At 36.9% G+C, this 25055-nt stretch overlaps 1 protein-coding gene across 1 annotated transcript in view; it reads right to left on the bottom strand.

Moving 5' to 3' along the window:
* Positions 1-25055, bottom strand: part of ci (cubitus interruptus) — a 502748-nt gene that overhangs the window by 45363 nt on the left and 432330 nt on the right. Inside the window, 2 exon segments of the mRNA XM_068350994.1 lie at positions 15952-16054; positions 16056-16075. Of these exon segments, the coding sequence (XP_068207095.1) occupies positions 15952-16054; positions 16056-16075 (123 nt within the window).

The following is a 25055-nucleotide window of genomic DNA, read 5'->3' as shown; positions in this document are numbered from 1 at the left end:
TCTATATTTTTGTGGGTGATGTGTGTGCTTATATTTCAATGTGTGCGTGTTCATATACTTTTCTTAATAATAGGTAAATAAACCCTTGAAATATAATCATGTAAAAGACAACCTTATGTTTTTCGCTTTCAAGTTGAGATCCCACAACTGAAATGTCATCATCATTCCTTAACGTAATGAGCGAGGAAAGTCAACACCAACAGGTTTTAAGTATCACGAGGAAGCCATTTAAGGAAGGACAATACCCCTAGCATGGGAAATGCCATCTCGACAATACAGTCTTAATCTCTCTCTACAAGCAGTCTCAAACGAACGTAAGTCCAGGCTCAGGATGTCGGCCCGGGATATCCTTACCCCACTTCGCTCTCAAAACGACCCGACACATCTGCAGAAGCCATCACATTTACGGGGCAAACAGCACATTAAGCGGTCCTCCACATCCACTACATATTAGAACAGTACCAATCCTCTATCACCTATCTCCCCCCACCCCCACCTTCTTCAGCCTCAATCCCCTTTTCTTCTTTAGGGTGTCGTTAAGCTCCGTAAGACAATGGGATCTTTCGTTGGATTACTCTGAGCGTCACCTTATTCCCACTCGGTTATCGTATTACTTTTTCATTCTTTCCAAATTAACATTCCCTGCGTCTTTTTTTTTAAACTATTTTAATTCTAATTGGGTATTAATTTTCTGTTCAAACTTCTAATGTTCTCCAGACATCTAAAGGCATAACTAAAAAAACACTCTAATGAAAATATATTGTAAGAACATACAGTCTTTTTGAATACTTTTCAACTCCATTTTTTTTTTTTTTTTTACGGTGACAATTAAAAAATCGGAACTCAAAATAGAACCCATAAAAACCTCAATATGCCCTATTTTCTGCCTTTAAAAAACATGGAATTATTATAAAAATACTTTCTTAGGACCTCAGAATTGTATGCTGGATTCATCTTGTAAAAAGGACACCTCGAACCGGTATATGAATACGTATGTGAGATTGTGCCCGCACACAACATTTGTTTGAGAGAGAGAGAGAGAGAGAGAGAGAGAGAGAGAGAGAGAGAGAGAGAGAGAATGAATACCAAAATAAAAGAAAAACAATTAGGAAGGCGCAACTGAAAGCGAGTTAATGGGGACAGAACTCAGCCCGACCTTCCAGGTAATCATGGTGCAATCATAAGTCCCGATTGCTTCCTATGATAAAATAAACACGACATTCGCTTTAAATGATAACATTATAAAAACCTTATCCAACTTTACGTAATATTAATACTAATGGTAATTACTAAAATACAACCACCATTTATTATAACAATAACAATGAGGATAATAGCAATAATGATAACGCTGATAAAAAATACTATCAAGTCTTCGTAATTATAATAACAAAATTTTCACAGATAATAAGAATATAATACAATACCCCTTAAGATTATATTAAATAACTCAATAAATTTGAAAAGCAAGCACGACTTCAAATACATCGGCACCGTACCGTATATCAATGGCAACCCCCCCCCCCAAAAAAAAAAAAAAAAAAAAAAAAAAAACATTATGACAGCGTGAGGAAATAAACTCGACTAAGAGAGTGACTGTTCAGCACGACCCATCCTCATCCAAAGCCGACTTTGAAGAAATACGACTTGGAGCAATCATCATAAATTAGCGAGAGGCAAAAGCACAGCGCCGCTGCTCAATTACAGATCTCGAAGCGACGCTCCGGAGTGTGTAAGGGAGATGACTGGGAGGAAATGAGATCACAATTATGACAACACGTGATAACTCGCAATTATTACGATTATCATTAGGACTCGATGTGAGTTTGTGTACCTCATAAAATAGTTTCATGGGACGGTTGGATTGCACAGAGAGCTTCCACGAGAAAAATGTTTGCTAAAAAAATGAAATTATGAATTGAAAATATAAAAATCATAATTTCCATTATAATTATCATTATCATAAAACGTTAAAGTAATATTTACATTAAATAACTATTGATTTTTCAAACTGCAATGATAGTTTCTTCACAATTAAATAAGTGATAAAAAATTGATTAGCAATAATATATTATAATAATAACTATTACTCATAATTCAAAGTTCAGAAAGACACCAATTAGATAAAGTAGCAAATGTCAAAACAACGATAGTTGAGCTCTCAAGCAAAAATACACAGAGAAAGAAAAACCAGGAAGGCAGAATGGCGCAAAAACCCAGAAAAGTTAATTACCAACGCAAGCACCATAATTCAGAGGCCCAAAAATGTCAAGTAAACATGCATTCGTCTCAAGTTTTCTTCGTAGCGTCATGAATATACAATTTTATACAAGCTAACAGCTGGACGTTCCTCTTTACGACTGACAGAAAATAAACACTGCAACATCCAATGTGTGTCTCTAACATTAATTTACCGATGTATTTAAGAAAACCAGAAATCTAAAAGGAAAAGTAAATATAAAAACTAGTCTCCTTTGTGATGGAATTTTTTAAAGATAATCAATAATGTTTATGAAGACATTAAAAGCCTTCGCATTAACGAACAGTAAACACCATTGGAAAAAGGTAAATGATAGGAAAAAATACCTATAAGGCGTCTAATGTCAAACCTGCAATACGTAAAAAAAAAAAAAAAAAAAAAAAAAATGTAAAGTGTGAAGAGAAAAATATTGACGACAATGAAATATGCTCGCCCCAAATCTACAATGACGGTTCCTACAAAATGTCCTATCAAGATAATCTAGGCCAGTAAAATAACATCCCTCATATAATATAGCAAGTGTCTGGATATATATATATATAGATATATATATACATATATATATATATATATATATATTTCCTGTCACGCTCGGGGGGGGGGGAGGGAATAAGCACTCCCAGGTGAGAGGGAGTACCCCGAGAGGTATGCTTGGAAACCATACTCTCCCACACATTGCCGAACTAGTGGATTATAGTTAGTAAAGGGGATACATAATAAATTTCTACATCGGAAACTTGTTCAAAGACACAATATTCCATTACAGTACTTTACAACATTTGGAACGCAGCAATTGAGTTCTTATAGCGATGCGTATAAAAAAGGCCGACATATAAAGTTGCAACGTTCAATGATCATTATCACATTAAGGATTTAGATTAATTAGAATAAATATAAACATAACCTGAAGCATCTTTTCCACTCAGATGATATGCTCCCAACGGAGGGGGGGGGGAAGACCCGTGACCACCTAATATCTTTCTTCTTCCTTTTTCTTCTCGCTGTAAAAGTGGCCAAAGAGCAAGCCGAAGGCAGCGGAGTATTTATTAGAGCTAAAGCGTCAACAACGAGTATCTGTGTGCCAACAGCCAATTGCACACTCGGCAAATGATGCATAGGCACCCCGATATATGTGCCATGCAAAAACACCCTTTGCATGCCTCTCATGCCTTGACATTTTGGATCAACACACTTTAGTCACTTACACGCTTATCAGCATGCATGTAAACACATACATGATTCTCTCTCTCTCTCTCTCTCTCTCTCTCTCTCTCTCTCTCGTATAAACTTCTACGGCCGTTCAGGCCTGTTCGAATGCTAGCCATTTCTTTCCATGTTATCCATACTGGTTAACATCCCAAAAATTCTGAATCCCGATAGAAGTGAATATTGAATATAAACTTAAAACTTAATTTTTCCTATTGTATCAAACTAGGCAGAAACTTCCAGATAAAGAAATCTACACATACACACACACACACACACACACACACACAAACTATAAAATATCAGGACGGCGCCGAATTTAACATAAACATAAAAGAAAGCATTTTCACTATTGGTAAATACATGAACATTCCCAATTGACATCCGCACAATCTTGGTTTAGTGTTGTTAATAGCACGACACGGCATTCGGATGTCACCACACACATCGTCCCGATGCTCGGGCGACCCATTCAATAGCCAAAAGAGACAGGGTCCATTAGGGACGAAAATCCTGAGCTTAGTGCACGTAACAACCGACCATGCCTGCCGTTTAATTAGGGGTCGGAAGTGGCGCCTGTGTTGGACTAAGGTGTCAGACAGTGCCGATAATGAGAGAGAGAGAGAGAGAGAGAGAGAGAGAGAGAGAGAGATATCGGTGCCAAAATGGCGAGGAGAGGGTTTGCTTGAGAAGTTTGGCACTGAGTAGTGGGTGAGTATTAAGGAGGAAAAATGAAGGGGAAAAGTGAATAGTAGACAGGAGGAAAAAAAAAATGAATGGGAGACGGAGAGGGGCAATTAGGCTAAAAACGGGGAGGGAAAGCGGAGCCAAGTACTTTCACGCAAGTACTACAAAATGGAATATGCAAAAAGTCAAGGAGTAAATAAAAGGCCGAAGATGGTGTATAAAATGTAATAATATGATTTAAAAGATTCAAATAAAAAGAATGATAAACTGCGGAACAAATATAAGAGTTTATGATGAAAATCATATAAAATATTGAAAAAAGAAAAAAAAGCAATATGAATTTTTTTCAGAGAGAGAGAGAGAGAGAGAGAGAGAGAGAGAGAGAGAGAGAGAGTCCACATCCAGTCAAGACAGATCTGTGGCAGTAATGTCTTCCTTTACCAACTTTATTACAGGTTTGCAGCCTGCAACAAAAAGGAATGTGATCAGTCACAAACTTCGTGGTCTTTTCGGCCCAAAATTAAGATGACGGGGTGGGACGAGGTGGAGAGAGACGAGACAGAGGCGGTGAGAGAAAATGACTGAGGAGAGACAACAGCAGATGATGATAATAAGCAATAAGAAGACGTATGGGCTCCTCAGCAAATGATGAAAGATCAGGACGGTCAAGAATAACATTCAATGAAAGGACAAAGGAAGGAAACACGCACAAGCACAAGTGTGGCTGTTTGACTGTGTGCGTATGTGCTTGTGTCTGTTTTATGTGCTTATATGGAAACGTACATAAACGTTTTATTTCCACTGATTTCAGTATAACTATCTTCATTAATGTTCAAAAATATTAGTTTTTTTTTCTGATATTCCTACTTACTTGAAAAACGGAAAAATATCAAATGAGAGAGAGAGAGAGAGAGAGAGAGAGAGAGAGAGAGAGAGAACCCTCAAGGAACATCAAAAGGAAATTAATGAATTGTACACATTTCGTGTAAAATCAACCCAGGGGGAAAACGAATTTAGACATCATCATCATCCTCATCATCATCAAAAACAAAAGAGCCACTACTGGCGCATTTCATTAGGTTGCAGTGGCAGTAAACAAAGACACACGACTCAGAACATCATAACACAGAAGAGCGGAGATTTCGGAGTCACCAGTCTCCAGGAGACAGACAACTTACTCAACGAAACTGCGCTTAATAATAATAAAAAAGAAACGAGCGTTTAAAACTGAAGCGAGCGAGGGAAAGGGGAACTCGAGTTTCGCGAACCCGAAGAAGAAAAGAACGATTCAAGAAGGTTGAAGGTGATATATTTGTAGTGGCGGGAGCAGCCGAGCGTCGGAGATAACAAAAAGGTGATACGAAAAAGATTATTCATCTCGGAAATTTATAAGAGTGTGCATGTTGAGGTCTTTTTATGGTATGTGGCTTACGTACGAAAATATACTGGGCCTTACCACCCCCTCCCCCCCTTTAACCCTTAAAGTCTCACAAAGCACATGAGACTCTTAGGATCACCCCCCTCCCCCACTAACGACTTCTCCCCGGCCCCAACCCCACCCACTCTTGACGGGGTGGCGTGTGTAGAGAAACACTCATGTCAGTGTGGATGTATCTGATAATGTCAAGGGGCCTTTAGGTAAATTCCCTGGCAGGTCTCAGGACATCTCACGAATATGAGAATATATTTAGCCGACTTACACTTACAAAATACTCGCATAAAACGTCAACGATCCCATCTCATAAGAAAAGAAAGGAACTTGCAATGAAGTGAAGGAAGGATAAGTTGGAAGAGAATAGAAAATTATCCAGGCAGATATCGAGGGAAAATACTGACCAAATGATAGCGAGTTAAATTTGCATATTAAGGAAAACATTTCTTCATCTTACTTAAAATATCTTGTCATTGCCCGTCTATACTGACAGAAATTCCATGTAGGGAAAATGAAAGGTATTAATCAATTTCTAATATTTATAACATCTCATTACTGTAATTCTTGTATAATTTTTGTACTATTCTATATAATGTTAAAAATATAGTGAATAAAAGAGATATCTTTAATTTTCAAGGGGGATCTAAAATAAAAGTACTATTTGTTAATCCTATATGAATTGGTTAAATCTGGTTTTCTTTTGTATTGAAAACTGCTGTTTGAATTCCTAGTTTCCTTCTAAAAGCAAAATTCACAGTTTTTTCAGTCACTTTCCATGGCACTTTTATAATTCGCCTATTGTTTCGTATGCCTAGTTTACTGTTAAAAAAGATCGTAACATAAACTACAGGTTTAATAATGGCTTCATCTTCGTGCAAGCATCGATTTATTTCGTCTGTAGCAATGACCACTGCCGTTACAACACCGGCTAACATAAAATTTCATGAAGAAAACTTATTAGGATTTAATTGATTCAAAACAGTCGTTCTTGGGTAAATTAAATGTAACAAAAAGCAAAATTATGAGAATTAACCTTCACTACTACTACTACTACTACTACTACTCCTGCTGCTGCTTCTGCTGCTAATGGTACTACTACTACTACTATTAATAACAATAATAATAATAACAATAAGTAAAAGATAAAATGCAACACAAGTGCCTCGTATTACCATTTCTTCGGGAGCAATAATAATGCAAATTACATCGTGTATCTCGAAATCAATCCAAAGCAACAAGCTCTCCAAAAAAAAAAAAATAAAAAAAAAATAATAATAATAGAAAAGTTATCATCCCAGTATCCCACCGCCCTTTAGCGGCATGTGTCCACAAAAGCACATAAGCGAAGAACACCCCCCCCCTCCCTCCTCTCTCTCTCTCTCTCTCTCTCTCTCTTCTCTCTCTCTCTCTCTCTCTTTTCCTGTCCCGGCCATCGACTCATCAAAGGCACCTCACAGGAACATCATCAAGGGTCATCATGTATCATCACGTATCATCGGCTATCATACTCCTGACCCACTAATGAAGATGACGGGAAGCTATAGATCAACAAGCAGTCTATAATCACGTCACGGCTGATCACATAATCGTCTTATTCGAGAGAGAGAGAGAGAGAGAGAGAGAGAGAGAGAGAGAGATTGCCGGATGACGATCATCAATGACTACAAATAGGACTTAAAGCAGGAAACTTGAGGCGAAGGTGAGGAAAGGAATGCAATGTCTTCTAAGACGACAAAGTAAATTTAGTATAAAAATGAGAGAATCAGAAAAGATATTGTACATGACAATACTACACTGAGACTTGTCTTGCACACTTCAAGATAAAATTCCAACCCACCAATGTTGAGAGAGAGAGAGAGAGAGAGAGAGAGAGAGAGAGAGAGAGAGAGAGAGGTAAACTGGAATTTTAATGATAGATAATAATAATGGTTACTCTGCAAAAGGAAACATGGCTTCTTTAAAAAAGAAGAAAAGTCAACAATAAACAGATTTATTTTTAGAATTTTCTATCACGTTAAAAATTCTAAACAGGATTCAAAGATCTCTTAACGCTACCAAAGAAAACAATTTTACAATGTGTTATTTCAAACAGGCAATGTGAGCTATTTATGCTAATTCACAGGAACCACCAATAAGAGGGGGAGGGGGTGAAGGGGGAGGGGGGCCTCTCTTTCCCATCGAGTTCCTCAGGGGAAGGAAGTACGGAAGAGGGAAAACGCTTACGTGTCAAGGCATCACATCATGTTAACCTTCACCCCAGGTAGCAATTAGGGCAAATTTACCTTGGCGGGTGAAACTGGCTAAACATTGCCCGTCTTTGCTCGTTTTCGGAACGATGAAGATGAAAAATATCACGAACATTTTCTCACTGTCGATGAACTGTGGAACATGCGGTGTTGAAAAGTCTCGGAAACTCTTGATTCTTGGTTTAAACACTTATTTTTGATAAAACTAAGACACTGGGAAAAGATATGATAATGATAAAAATATCTTAAACATGATATAAAACCCCCCAAAATAACGTAAACAGTACACAAACACACACACACACACACACACACATATATATATATATATAATATATATACGTGTGTGTATGTGTATGTATGTGCATGTGTTTAAGACACTCATGTAAAATAAATACAACAATTATGCAGCAACGTTTAGCATAAAAACGCCAACACAAACACGACGCGAATACTTGCGGAGTCTTTACAGCTGTATATTACCACTCATGAGCTCAGCGTTAGTATTTACTTAGGCTCGATATCAAAGATTCTAATCCCTATTTATACATACCGGCAAAAGTCAATCGGACATGAAGACATGAGCAATTAAGGTGTCATGTCAAGCGCCTGTGATTAAGCATGACAAACGAGACAGAACGAGAGGATAATCGCTAAACTGACACTGCAACTGCTGAAGCTCGCAGGCCTCATAAAACATTATTCTGTTAATTAGCTGAATAAATATCAGAGCGTGCAACGAGGTTCATTATGCTATAAAATTATTCCTTGTTTTATAAATGCAAAATAGTAATACATCTTTTCCTACTAAATTGACAATTATTTTTTACTCGCTAACTAAACATAATTTTACATATTTTTTACGACTGCTAAAATCTGACTCTCAATAATTTGACTTTTTTAATATACCGAAAAATTTCTAAACCGTGACTTCTGTTACGTCTTGGGTAAATTGTGTATTTTTAATTCATCTCAGAAATAACTAATTTCAACGTTATTCAAATAAATGAATCAATCAGGATGCAATATTAAAAATATTTCATCACGGGAATTCACATTGAAGTAATAAAAGAGCATATATTATACAGTATATACCATGATGAGGGCAATGCTCTCCACTTGAGTGTAATTTCAGCAATTAAACATTTAAACAAATCTAGCACTTGACATTAGCTAATAAAACTTGATAAGAAGTGGCTACTACTCTTGCCAGAAGGCAAGTTATTTGCTTGGGGGGGGGGTGTCGAAAGTACTTAGGGGAAACCAAAGGAGACAGAATGTAAAAGGAGAAGGAAAGGAAAAGGGAAAATTTCGAGAAGTAACAAGGAGTCACAAAGATAGCTATTAAGAGCACAGTAATACACAGTTCAGACTTCTCCCCAAACACTCCACCTCTCTCTTACAAGACACCCTCAACAACCATGTGACACACATTTGACACCAGCAAAACACACTTCCACTTCACCACTGTGGCACACTCCCTCAATGACAACATAATACCGACCCTCCTACAACTAACCCCTACCCCCCAACCCCTTTCATCCTTCACCTATTTGCCTGTTCAATTTTCCTTGAAGCTAATGAAAATGACATCACGACCTTCAGCGTCATAAGCTAAGACTGACAAGCAACCTTTTGTTTCCCCAAGGAGAGCGAAGCCTAGTTCGAAAGACATAGTGTTATTTGCACATAGTTTAAATTGAAATATTTTCAGATTGAAAATTATTCCTTAAAATAGTTCTATGATGGTGCAATATCATTTCTTTACTATAGCACACTGTCGGATGCTTTTCTGTTTTGTTAATCTATCCGAGAAACCACAACATCTAGATTAAGCAAAACCTTCAATTTGCAGGTAGCCCATATCATTATAATTAAAAATGATAGCAACAATGTTTACGCAAACACGCTAATACAACGACGCCATTAACCTGTACTATCCACACACAGCAAGTTGCTCTACCCATGATAATGGTTGACCTCGCCCGCAATGGAGCAACCTAACGAAGCCTCCTTTTCTGCAACGAACAAAATCGCTCATTTAAGCCATTCCTATCCACAGCCAACATCACCCCCGTCATTTACACGACCTATAACTCTTCCGTCCCTTCGCATCCATCAAGACCCTTCTCCATCCACTCAACTGCCTTTCCCTCTCCTCTCCCCTCCCTTCCCACTATGACCATCCACCCACCTCACCCTACCAAATCATCATTCCCTTCCCATCCCGCGCGCCCACTCCCACCACTCTATATAGGTCTGGTGTTAGAAGAGCACCACCACATACATCATGGGCGAGATGTCATCGTAGGGTCTGGTCCGCATGTGTGAACTAATAAAGGTCATATTACCGTCACTCAACGAGGGGAGAACGACTCTACAGTGCCACATCCTACGATGCGTCTCTCCCTCTCTCTCTCTCTCTCTGCTAGGGATACTATTCCCTATATCCCGAGTACTCAATCCCACCAACTCTGATTACTCTTGTTGGTTTCCTTATCACACACATTATAATCTAATCTCTTCTTCTTTTCTATCATCTGCTTGTTCAAGAGCCTTGACCTCGGACTGACCCACGGAGAAACAACTTGAAACATACTTAGCATTCAGTACTGCAAAGACAGATAAATCATTCGTTCACTCACCACAAGCCCGAATCACCAGCTGTTCTTGTGTAACGTTTTTGTTGATCTTCGCACTAATGTATACTACAAGAACCTGTCCGTCGTATTTCAGCTATATATATAGTTGTATTCTTTAAGCAATAATATTATGAAGCATCTCCATTCATTTCTGGATCATTTAAGGGATTCCATAATATCAGTCGAGAAACAGTACTATATATTTGACATATATTTTTTCTAAAAGTATTGAATATTATTATTTGAAAAACATTTATAATAATTCCATTTAATAAAATCCCTCTATCTGACTACAGCAAATAATCAAATGCATCTCGGATTTACGTTCCATGAACTGAAATAAAATATATCGTTAATACAACTTTATCAATATTACTGAAAAGAAAAGAACCATAAGATAAGAGTAATGAAAAGGGAATGTATGTTCCCGTAAACTGATATGTTCCGGAATGGCCACACTCGACCTCTCAGCGGGAAATCCCCTTAATTAGCATATTCTCTGACAGGTCATTTTTAAACCCTTTCTCGAGACGGATTTCTTTTCCATTATTCGGTTTCCCATTTATGGCTCCATTCGGGATTTAAAATCTTATTTTTTTTCATTGAATTTATCTTAAAACATAAATGATTAATCAGGAATATGTATATATGCTATATATATACAGTACATACATACATATATATACATATATATATATATATATATATAATGTGTGTATATACAGTATATATATATATATATATATATATACACATATATATATATATATATATATATAGTCTGACAATTTCTCGTTACATAGGGAAGATTATTCATACTTCGTTATTTCTAGCCAACAAGAAGTTTCAAGAACATAAGTCATACCTCAAAAATACGCTGCAATGCAGTTAATACTCAGTAATACATGACCCCTTCACCCGTTCATCTTGTAATTCCCATCACGATATCGAATCTTCCTTGGTACCTTGGGCCTCTTCGACTTCTTTGTCTCATCTTAAGGGTCCGTACTCCCCTGCAAGAGGACACAAGAGAGGTCCTCCCGAACTTTCTCCCCTGTCCTCCTCTCCATGTGGGGCTCAAACGTGTGGGGATCATTAGGGCTCTCATCCCGCCAGGAATTGGCTTACTTCCGGGTAAACTTACACCACTAATGAGATGCTTACACTGCCGTCTTGATTAATGATTTCTAAAAGGCCGATGAAAAAGATCTATTTTCCCCGAATAGTCGGTTTTTCCCTTTAAATCAAACGGAAAGAGTTTTAATTCATGAGGTTGAAAAATGGGAATAGGTGTATTCGAGTCAATGAAAAGTTAATATAATCACATATTTGCACTTTAATGTAGATACTGGCGGTGGGATCAATGAGAGAGAGAGAGAGAGAGAGAGAGAGAGAGAGAGAGAGAGAGAGAGATATTTCTATACAATTCACCATTTCCTGGCAAAACAAAAAGTTCCCCAATTCAACTAGTGGCCGTGTAATGGAGTAGCAGATCGTGAACTCACGGTCGTCCATTCCACAATGCAGTAATCAAGGAGCGGATATTGTGACGACAACGTGATAGATATAGTGACATAATTCATTGTGTGGGAAACCAACTATCTCGCTTCAATAGTTCATTGGCGTTACCTTGAACTCTCACGTACATATTCACATACGCATCTTCGTGTGCGGAACTTGATCTGAGCTTTAAGTATACATTACTACACCATCTTACGTATGTATTTTATCTTGAAATTTATGTACATATATATGTGTAGGCCTACAATGTCTTGAACTCTACGCCCAATGCTAACATACGCCCATATAAGCGTATCTTCAATCTCTATCATACATATTTTATGTGCGTAACTTACATTGAATTGTATATACGAAATATCGATCAAAATGGACATATCAACTTTACTCGAATACTATATGAAGGAAAATGTAGATTTCCTTCGCAAATCTGCTGCCTTTCTTAGTAATGATACTGCTAATTATAAAGAGAATTGTGGAAGCATGGTAGTATATTAGAGGAATTTTTAAATGTCTTCTAAGTACATCGCAGAAAATGATAAAAACAAATCTAATAGAACACACAAGAACAAATAAATAAAAAAATACAAAAATATCTATGTTACAAATTATTAAATATATAACAAGTCGACCAAAAAGCATTTCATGCACGACTAATTCACACGGAAGTCAATCAAAGTTATTTCTGGCGGCCTTGACAAAAGATAACAATCATTGACTTAGCAACGCTTGTAAACTCATCCTTCGATCGCCGGAAATGATACACCTACTCATTTTTACGGATATGTATATTTTCAATAATCTTTAAAATCACTCGGCGTGGAATTGCGGTCTTGAACGACGCTATACAATTAGCTGCAAATATTTTTCAGTTTTGCCCGAGGGCGTTTTAACACACTGCTTCTGGTCTTGTTCTTCGATCACCACCGGTTGTGGGAGAGACTCCGCTTTTAATATTTGCACAGGGAAGGATGGATAAACTCACACGTTTCTCGAAAATTATTATTAGGGAATCAGATGTTACACGTGATAATGGCCAATATATCAGGGGAATTCATGAGGTAAATTGCAAATGTTTAGAAATATACGGCAACTCTTACTAAGGAAATCCAAACACATATAGTCGATGAAAAGCTATAATTAATGGTAAAATCAAAATTTATTATTTTACCTTGCTCGGTTTTAATCTAATTTTCCACATTAGATTTAACCCAGTGTTAAAAAACAGACATCATATTTAGTAGAATGGCACATTTTCTATTAAGATTTTTTTTTTTTTTTTTGAGTGAAGTATTTCAAATCTATCCTTCAGTGATACTCAAGGTCTTATTAGTAAAAATCTCTACCATTTATAACAAAACTTGTTTCCTCACTTATTCATAAAAAATCTATAAAAGTTTCATATCCTTATAAACCTTTCGTTTCTTCGTACCTTTTTCAGAAGCATGAACTAGAAAGGGAGAAGGACTTGTATAGTACAGTCATTGAGACGCCAGGTTACATAATAGATGCCTAGCTTTCAATCAACTGACTTAACTATCCAAGTCTCTTTAGTTCTTTAGCTCTGTTTTCTTTACTAACTTAAAAAAATACTATCAAAAATTTACAGCTAACAAATATTAAAATTCCAATATATGTTCACATCTGTTATTTATGGCAATGCAGATATATATATATATATATATATATATATACATATATATATACATATATACTGTATATATACACATAATGTGTGTATTTATGTGTATGTACTTGACAAAATAATTTAAAAATCCCAAGAGAAAAATAAAAAACAGAATGAAGAGATTCATGATGAGGTCATTCCTCGAGGTCAACAAAGGTCCCGGCTAGCGTCCGGGGGGAGGGGGTGGAGCGGTTCCTTGGCGGCTGCGGCGGTTTCTCTTATGCTTCGAGGGGAACCTGGCTGGGGATCAACTCGGGTCAGCGGGCACGTCAAGCGGACTGCGCATGCGTACAAACCGCGTCTTTGTTAACGCAGCCACAACACTCCGTTCACACTCCTCTCATTTTTGGGAGTCTATAATGCATCAACGGCCGTTCTGCTTGTCTCGTATAAAATGGAAGAAAGCTTCAATGGAAACTTCAAAACGCGAGATGAGAGAAGATATTTTGGTTAGGACCACTAAAAGTTCTTTTATTGTATTCGGGCTTTGCTGGACGCGTTGAACCCTAAGCCAAGATTTGGGAACACGATTTGTTATTTCATAACTTTTGCCATATTCGCGAAAGTGATATTTATAGGACTGTTTTTAAATTGTCTCTACAGACATCAGTGTTTCAAATTTAGAAATAAATATGATGATCTCAAAAAATAAAAGTAACTTATTTTTATTTTTGCAAAAGTATTCCTTACTTTTAAAGATACCTACTATTACAGACAGTTAATTCCACTGAAATATTTTCTACAAGCTTTCCTAATTCCGTTTTCATAAACGGACAGAATTATAAAGTTTTCGCCGGTGAAAATAAAACTTGGCATTTGCAACTCTAAATTATGAAATATAACAACGAATAACTAAAATTAGGAAAAAAAAATAACATAAGATTCGTATTTCATAAAGACTATTCTGAGAGTACTTTTTCAGTCAAGCAGAAATCACTTCGGCTTCTCTCATTTCTTGTTTAGAAATAACTATACACTCGCGTTGTCTGGACCAACGTGAGTAATTGCGCGCAAACATTTGCTTAGTTAAACGTAAGAGAAAAAAATCGATAGGAAAATGTGATTTAGTACCAGGAATTTGTTACTTGTCTTGCTTTTTCCCTAAGCAACGCCTAACTCATGAGTACAACTATGTCATAAGGTCATATTGGGTTTATTACGTTTAAATCACTATAATCCATCTACGGCCTAGAGAAATAAAAGGGAAAGGGAGGAAACAATAAAGGCGTAACACTATCATGATCTAAAAACAAACATCACCGTCATCGGATATCAAGACACATCATATCCCATTGAGGACGAACCAACATAAAAAAAATACCATATACATTAATCTAATGACATAGAGAGAGAGAGAGAGAGAGAGAGAGAGAGAGAGAGAGAGAGACTCCCCTATGCAATAGGTGGATTAAAACAAGAAAAATAATACACTTTACATTTTGATACGGGTCAAAGGAAGGACGGAAGAGATAACGATTGTCAGGGCGAAAGGGGAGAACGTATCTAAAGGAATTAAGTTATAGAATAGGAGGGGAGGGGGAGGAGAGAAGAGATTCACTGGCGAGGTGTAGGATGTCGAGACAGATTCCACAACCCTACACACCTGTAACTGATACACCTGCCTACACTTCACTCAGGGGGCTTCAGACATAGATCTATGACGACGCGTGAACACTAATTAACAGAATCCCAAATGATCATTCTTCTTCTAGGCTCTTATTCCGAGGTCTAATAGTAGTAGTAGTAATAATAAATAAATAAATAAATAAATAAATAATAATAATAATAACAAACAGTAAAGGAGAAGATAAAGTAGGATTAGGATTATCAATCAAAGAAACGGAATAATAGTGAAAAAAACATTTTACATCCAATTCCACTTTAAAATCCTGCATCCGAATTTAAAACCAAATCCTGGATCAGTCCAAAATAAAATTCTGGATCTGGATCTACCCCTCAAGACATCAGATCCGGATCCATCTAAAAATCCCTCTTCAAATTATCCTATGAATAAATCGATGCCTTTTTGAGAAATCTTTTGTACACACGGAAAAAAAAATCTTACAAAATAAATGAAAACGCAACATTCTGCCTACATCGTTGGATATCATAACAGTACATTTTAAAACAAGATCCCACAATTAAAAAATAGCGTCGTACACAATACATTTATAAAGAAAAGTAAAAATAAATAAAAGACCTAACCAAAGCTAATCGATAATTAAAGGTTGTAAAAAATTGGAAACGTAAAGCGAAATTGGTCAAAAACTTACCATCTATATACGGCTGAAGGTCAGCCGAGGTGAGGGTGGAGGAGGGGACTAGGTGAGGGTCACTTAAACGGGTGGCTGCTAACCCACTCATTCCGAGATAGTCCTGTGCCTGCTACGGATAAACCTGAAAAGAATAAAATAATCACGTTAATTAAACATCTCATCGAAAAGATAGAATATGAAAAAAAAAAATATATCAAAATACAAGTATTACCTGATCGCATTAATCTGGGTAGTAATAAGCATGTAAAACTACCTTCAGATATTACATGATCTATTGTGTAGAATATATTTACGTAGATACATATGAGGGATCCAGAAAAAAAAATCCTGATTCTTGTGTCAATACTTTTTAAATTTTAGCCGTACGATGGCATTTTATATATATATATATATATATGCGGTTAATAATCTTATGCTAATTATATTTGTGTAATAATAGATTTATAAATCTATAACCTTCTAGAAATAAAAAGTATTTCGATGGACAACTTTTGTTCTAGAATAATGAAAATCTATTTATGACTTCACCGATTAGTCTTGAGAAGGTGAACCTAAAACAAACGAACGAGTGACCCCATTACAATACTTAAAAGGACAAGAGAGTGAATCCCTTTAACTCACAGACAAACGTCAGTTCCATCTTCCCCCGCCAGGGAAAAACAACCAACGACGTGACGTCACGGACAAGAGGGCTTTGGATGCCGTGAACTGAATTGGGCCTCTCTTATTTTCTCCACCAAGGTCGTTCTGTCTCTTTTAGAACTTTATATGGGGCTCTTTAGGTGCTCTCTTTTTCTCCACACCTCTGGCACATAGCCATAAGCACTTACATCCTTTGAAACGCACATTTGCTTCACAAGTACGAGCGTGATTTAAACGCGCCATAATTCAGACGAGATAAAAAATGCTTTTTTACTACCAGCACACCCATCACACAGCAATTCTCATACCACCGTTGAGTATTTACCAGTCTACGAAGCATTACAGGTATTTGTATCTTTATCTTTGTAAATGGAATATATAATTGTAGATTTTACAATTCACAATTATAGGCACTGAAACCTATAGTATACTTGGGAAATATGTCCCAATGTAAAAAAGTAATGTTATCACTTCAATTTCTTCAAAGTTTAACGAAGATCTGAAATATACCTTTACCAATTTTCAGTATTGGTGTATTTTTATCATTTCAACTAGATTTTTTTTTTTAAAGCTCAAGAATAACGCAATCATAATCCAGACAAAATTGAAAACGTTTCGTTCGGGGCATCCAGGTATCATATGATATGAGCCCCTGATGCCTGACACGTGAGAAAACACATCCAAAGGGGCATATCAAGATAAGGCCTTTACACGATTGCCCACAACGCTACCACTGCCAAACACACACGCGATTGAACCACTCCCACAAAATCACAGCTACCGCCCACTACATGGGAGATTTGACGATCACGCCACACCTTTGGCCGCTGCAAATACCACCCACAAGTACCACCCACCCACACCACCCACACGCCGCCGAGTTCGACGAGTAACTATCTGTGGCTCCATCAGGTTGCCTTCGAGACCGCGTTGAGAGACTTCGTGAAATATGTCTGCTTACAAGGGCACCAATCAAGTCCCACTCAGTTCGGAGCACGACGGGTCATTTTCCCATCCAGCAACACAGGGTAACGGACCTTGTCGATGCACTATCGACAGGATCATCGCCAAGTGGGATGCATCGTTATTACCTCCATAATTCTTCGCTCAAATTGCTGCTTCGAATTAGCTTCTCCGCTGGAAAAAAATAATATATAAATATATTCTCTTATCTAAATGGAATTTACGAGGGACTGTATTTCTTCTCGGACGTAAAGGATTCCTTTGGTATCTTCATAAATAAACAACGGAGGAAAAGAGATTGTTTGAATTCCCAGCGGGGGAGGCAACAAATAAGCAATCATGGACGATATAAGTGGCGGGCTGCTCGGGTTACAGCGCCTATAACAGTTGACAATCGCATTACGCTGAGGGTCGGAAGAGATCGGATTCCTCCGGCGGGTAACACAAGCCTCCCGCCAACCACGCGAGAAAAAAAGAAAGAGGAAAAAATCCGATCTTAATGAGGGTACTCGAGCAGCGATCTTCCGGCGCTTTGCGCTCTCTCTCTCTCTCTCTCTCTCTCTCTCTCTCTCTCTCTCGCTGGATTACCTTTACTCCGAGTCGTGTCCCTGAAGCTGTTGGCAGGCATTAAGCGATTCCTCATCCTCCTCCTCCTCCTCTTCTGAGAGAGAGAGAGAGAGAGAGAGAGAGAGAGAGAGAGAGGTGAAATTACTCTATCTCGCAGAAATAAGAGGGTTGTTGCGGTCTTAATTCCACCGCCAAAATGCCGAGTCATGTATGTAACTAACTATTTTGTAACTGGCGATTTTGGAATAATGGCAGAGTTGCGTAAAGCAGAGCATAAAATTATCAAAAGACCGAAATTGGGGTTCTGAGAGGCAATGAATGGAAGGGATTCTAATCTCAAGGGAGATCGCCCGCTATATAATACTTTTATATTAAGATATAAAAACTTCATTACTTGGAAAAAACAAGAAAAGTGCTACAATGCAAAAGCATCAGACTTCTCGGGTTAAAAGTAGCAAACGAGGAAGGGAAGAATGACTATCGCCCCATCATGATTGCTGGATTGCGTATAAAAAATGGGTACGACGTCCGAGAATATTACAAACTCATGATACAATTACAAAAAAAAAAAAAGTGTAATTTATACTAAATTACAAAATCTGGATTGGTCTTGTGGCTCTAAGAACAAGGTTGTTGTTAGCCTATTTCTTTCACTGCCTATTTTTTACTTTATTTAATTTTTCAATCATTTTTTTTGGGGGGTGGGGGTGGAGGAGGATTGAGTCATGATCTTTGGAACCATAAAAAGAATCTATATTGAAAAAAGTGTATAAGAAATTTTCTGAAATGGTATACCACAGCGAACAATATTGTCAACTGTTCTGCTCTTTATTTCATCTGACGGAGAGAGAGAGAGAGAGAGAGAGAGGAGAGAGAGAGATTACACATATCTGAAGTCTAAATGTGGAATAAATGGTTCTTTAATTATTCCAGTCATGAAGAGAAATGATACTTGCATGCGAATACTGGAAGACGACAATAATAAGTCTCAAATAAATCCGCAAATAATGAATGAAAATCAGTAAAATCGCAGTGAAAAAAAGAATCATGATTAATGGTACCCGAAAGATTTTTCGATATCAGATACAGAGATGGAAAGGGACATTTGTTTGTTATCGATATAAAAGTAATTCTTATTTCAAGAAAACGAGTTGTATTAAAAATTTCTTTTCTCGAGGATACGAAGTTCGAAAGTGTCCTAGCCACTAGTTTGCTGAAAGAGAAGATCCGTATTTTGATAATATTGTTGCATCAGAATCTTCATCGCTAATTCGTCAATATTGCTGTAAGAACGTTATTAGGGAAGTGATCCATTTTCTCAATTGTGCAACATTCAATTATTTCGGTTGTTCAAGATGGTGACAAATTAGCATTTATTGGGGTATGAGAATGCAGAATTAGTCAAATTTGTTCACATATACCCAAATTTTTAACCCTTCATATTTTACACAATAAAAATTTGTTATTGTTATTATGATTATACCACGATAAGCAGAATCTCTAAAGTCAAGCATAAAATACAGTACGTGTTGGTTAAAAATTACTAAATATAATCTTGCGTACAATTTTGTTCAATACATCTACTATACTCCATTTTCAAGGATCAATTATTACAATCATTACTAGTATTATCAACTTGCCTTAATCCTTTGAATACTGATCCCTCTCTCTGGTCACACATACACTGAATAGTCTGGCCTATTCTTTCCACATTCCCTCTGTCCTCATACACCTGACAACACTGAAATTACCAAACGATTTTCTTCGCTTAAGGGGTTAACTACTGCAATGTTATTGTTCAGTGGCTACTTATCTCTTGGTAAGGGTAGAAGAGACTCTTTAGCTACGGTAAGCAGCTCTAATCTTGGGTAGTGCCATAACCTCTGTACCATGGTCTTCCACTGTCTTGGGTTAGAGTTCTCTTGCTTGAGGGTACACTCAGGCACACTATTCTGTTTTATTTAACTCCCCATTGTTTTTTAGTCTTTTTAGTTTATGTATGAAAGATTTATTTTAATGTAGTTACTGTTCTTAAAATATATTATTTTAATTCTTAATTTCTTCTCTTGTAGTTTATTTATTTCCTTATTTCCTTTCCTCACTGGGCTATTTTCCCTGTTGGAGCCCTTGGGCTTATAGCAGGCTGCTTTTCCAACTAGAGTTGTAGCTTAGCAAGTAATAATAATAATAATAATAATAATAATAATAATAATAATAATAATAATAATAATAATAATAATAATACAGAAATCTGGTTTCTATAATCTCCGTAATCTCATAAGCATTATTTAACTATTGCTCACAGGAATGAATCAGCAATAAATCATTCAACTTATACAAAACAACAATATTCAACCGAATATTACGAGCATCTATTATTAAGTTTTCGCAAATAAATACCTAAAAAATAAGGCTATAAAACTCTAATCTTTATTTCCTCCATGTGAGTTTGTTCTTGTTTTTTTTTTTTTTTTCATCGAGTTACTTTTCATCCCCAATCAATTTTATACATTCTTTTCAACTGGAGTTACATTCAATACCGAATCAATTACTTTACCATATTTTCCTTGTGATTTCTTCACTGTTCAGAGTTAATTTCCAAACTCCTCTTAAACAGTCATTATATAGGTTACAAATGTTGAACAGTAAAAAACCTCATCACGTAACTGAAATGTTCCCAATGTTCCCAGTGTTCACATTCTCTGAACAAGTTGATTTGCATTCTGGTTCCCGTTTGTTCAGAGTTCATAATAATGCATGTTATTTTTTTTTCTTTTCTTTTTTTTTTTGTCTAGTACCCGCGAGAGAAAGGTTGGTAATTATATATTACAAAAGGTTGCGGCGAAGACTTAGACATGGTACGGCAGGAGCCTCTATCTTCAATGCAAACACAGATCTATCTTTATATATATATATATATATATATATATATATATATATATATATATATATATATATATATATATATAAATTTATGTATGAATACGTACATGTCTGAGGCTTTTTTCCTGCAATGGACTAGAAACCGTTGCATTTAATGTGCATACACAGCATACATACAGACATACTGTATATATAAAACTAAATAAACGTATATAAAATCCCAAAACTCCCTTCAATTCTAGAATGAAATCCATCTCTGGTTACAAGGAAGCCGAGAACAAAAACAAAGAAAAAAAAGAAAAAAGAAAAAGAAAAAAGAAAAAGAAAAAGAAAAAAGAAAAACAAAAGAAAAAAGGGGCATAACCTCACTATACGAGTTTCATTCAGTTCCTCTTTATTCGAGTTATAAAACTTTTACGAGGGCGAGAACTGTAGACACAACCTCGAGTAACGAAGGCAAAAAAATGTTAATTCTCCGAATTAAGGAAAGTAAACAGCTAATCGTGCAAGGGTTTTAATTACCCTCTCTCGGATTATGTCCAGGAGTTGTAACTATCGTTATACCGTAGTACGTTAAATCCAGAAAAAAAATACATTATTAGCAGAAAACACACGCGATTCTGAAACCAACATTATACTCTTGCGAGCTAAATCCAGGTAAAATACATTGTAGTTCAAGACAAAGGAAAAAAGATATTGCTAAAAATACTGAGCAATTTCTTCAAATACACAATTTTGTAAACAATATAATTAAAGTTTACAAGGGATCTACACGAAAATATTTAGTATTATTGCTATCAAACAAGATTTTGTTAGTGAAAAAAAAAATTTAAAATCGAATCCATGGTTCCAAACTTTTGTTTTACATCCGATGAATACCTGCATGTTAATAGGGGTGTAAAAAATCGATTTCACAGCTTGAAAGGCCAATAGTGTAAATGAAAGATAAAAGAAGGAAAAGTCCAGCAACCGGATGCCCAGCAAAAGTGGGAAATGTGGCTTGATGCATTTCTTGTATCTTCATTAAGATCAAGGTCCGGAGAAGTTCAACGCATCCATAGCTCACTCTCTCCTCTTTACCAGCTACATCAACTGCCGCAACACCTTTTGCAGCTGTCAAACTCCATGAATAAGAAATGCACCTCGCACCGATATAAAATACCTGATTTAATGCGGAGAGTGACGAAAATTAAGTCATTTACAAACAGGTCACTTATACCGAGCAATACAAATATGTCCTCATCATAGCCCATGGCCGGGAGGGTTGGACAAGCCGCTTCTCACAAGACTTCGCTCACGCCTCCTTTGCCTTTCGTTCACTTAAAGGCATCTCTCTCTCTCTCTCTCTCTCTCTCTCTCTCTCTCTCTCTCTCTCTCTCTCTCTCTCTCTCTCTGACCATTGTACCGTTGCTGAAGCTGAGACTGGACCCATTTTAACAACTCTGTTTAGGCCAAAACAACTCTCACTACGGGGAGATTGCAGTACTCCATGTAAATACTCAATGCAACATCAACGATTTCAGAGTACGTGTTAATGCAAGCGCACCAAACTAAACAGACAATAAAGATATTTAAGGGCAAACTAAACAGAGAAGCTACAAAAACCCATGCACGTACGAAATCTGTCACACCCGAGGGTCCTCAGAGCAACGTAATTTCTGTTGGTTCAAAAGGTCGCCTTAATGAACACCTTCTTTATGAGCGCCCGATAACCGTTCTATAATGTTATTTACAGACTGGAAAAAAAAAAAACTAAATAAAACAATTCTTACCTTACAGCCAAAGCTATTAAAGCCTTACATCGTCCCGTTCTTGAACACTTCTTTTTACAATGAAGCAATGTTTTTCTTTTAACTTCCATACGGGTTCGCGTACAAAGAACCCGTTCTATCCGAACGAAACTCAAAGGGAAAGACGATATTTACGCGGAGTGTGATTAGAGGGTTCCAAGGGGGGGGGGGGGGGGGAAATTGAGAGGGGGATAAAGTAGGGGGGGGGGGGACACAGGTAAGGCGAGCTTGTAGTTGGTGCAACGGCTCGTAAGTGTATCGCTAAGATACCAGCTATTTGAAGCTACTATGGCTGCTAAGAAATAAATAGTTCGAATGCTCTACTCAATTTCATTTTGCTCAAGAGTTACAACTGGGGCCACAACATCCAGGGTCAATAACGCAGCACAACCAGTACATTTATAACTTTATTGTAAGTTTAGTTTAAATTTCCAACATCCAAATATAAGTTCGTAAATAAAAAAAAAACAATCACAACTTATCTTTGATTATTAGAAAATAAAATGTAACAATAGACTGAAGTGTACCTGTAGATGAATAAATGAAACCACACACCTGCTTGATCATTAAAATACAAGAAGACATCAACGAGAACTGAATTTATGTAAGACTGGCAAAGGATAAGTTTGCTTAGGATGAATACTCAGAAATCGATATCTGGATGATTTCTATTGTATGGTGTAGTGTAAATTAAAACTATTTATCTCATCTACTGCACAAAATAACTACCTTATCTTTAAATCACATTTCTTTATAGGTAGTCAATAATGTATATAGTCTACACAATAGAAGTTTTCAATCTGATTAATATTTTACAAGAATTATCAATGTGTTAAATACAAGTAAGAAAAAAATTAGAATTGAAATATAAAAAAATAAAAAATATATAAAATAGAATAAAATAGAAAAAAAGATCGCTAAACAAAATAAAAATGCGCTCGAAAATCTTATCGAGTAACCCTTTACCAACTGACTCTATATGCAAGATCTATTATCACTCTCTCTCTCTCTCTCTCTCTCTCTCTCTCTCTCTCTCTCTCTCTCTCTCTCTCTCTCTCAAAAAAAAAAAAAAAAAAAAAAGAAAAAAAAAAAAAAAACCCAGGACGCAATCGGCAATCAAAGGGAGAGGAAGCTGAAAGAGGATTCAGATCAGACAAATATTCATAAGGTGTTCGGAATCAATTAAGGTGTTCGTTCATCAGAGAAGATGAAAGGATCTCGACTTCAATTGTCTCCAGTTGAGTGGAGGTGCATCTACCACCCTTGTCGATAGCGCTTGCAAGATATGCATACTCAATTAGCCCCCCAACAAGCCAGGGTCAATTCATCTCGCTGACACACTTCGTTTCTCACTTGTTTAATTAATGGATTCTACGGTCTGAGAGAGAGAGAGAGAGAGAGAGAGAGAGAGAGAGAGAGAGAGAGAGAGAGAGAGAGAGAGAGAGAGAGAGATTGATGGTGTAATGTGTGTGAATGAAAACAATATGTACTATCACCACCGTACGTATTTAAGTCAGAAATTAAGTTCTTGTATCCTATCCATCCTGAAGCAGACGACAGAAAACGAAAAAAAAAAAATTGCAATTAAAAATATTCCATATATTTTCTTTACAAAATCAGATCTTCGTGAATATTTATGCCTTACAGTTCAATAAACACTTGCTGATTCCTGGGTATCAAACGATATCAGTTTGAAAACATTAAAGAACTACAGCCCCTTGCAGTTATGAAATGAATCTACGTTGGTCATCAAGTCTCACGATTTAAACCAAGAGCAAACTCGACCTTCTGCTGTTAAATATCGCGATGCCAACACTTGATAACGTGATATGTCCTGTGATGTATAAAATCCCCAGGTATCCCTGAGAGATCACTATTCATCATCCCTCTCTCCGGCATCCACAGACGTATCACTATCTGGATGCCAACTTCTTCGAGTCCTTGTTGTTTTGGCTACTGTTGCCTTTGTCTTGGGATCGATGCCGCACTTTTTCCCCTTCTGCTGTCTTCTGCGCCTTCGCTGGCGTTGTTTTTGCTCGGGCAGAGTACACCAGTTGTATAATGTCAGGGATAATAGGCGTCGTTTTCTTTTGAACAGATGAATCCTCCGGCGGAGTTGTGGTGCCATGTTCCTCTGAAGGAAACAAGGGTGTGTGTCTGTCGTCTTGGGCCCCCGGGCCCACTTTCATATTATCTTGGAATATTAAGTTTCGGATATCTAGTTTCGGTTACATTGAAAACACTACACTCCATTAC

The sequence above is a fragment of the Palaemon carinicauda genome, chromosome 27 (genome assembly GCF_036898095.1).
Source record: "Palaemon carinicauda isolate YSFRI2023 chromosome 27, ASM3689809v2, whole genome shotgun sequence".
Classification (NCBI taxonomy): Eukaryota; Metazoa; Arthropoda; class Malacostraca; order Decapoda; family Palaemonidae; genus Palaemon; species Palaemon carinicauda.
The sequence above is the reverse complement of the archived record's forward strand: the minus strand, read 5'-3'. Positions and strand labels throughout refer to the sequence as shown.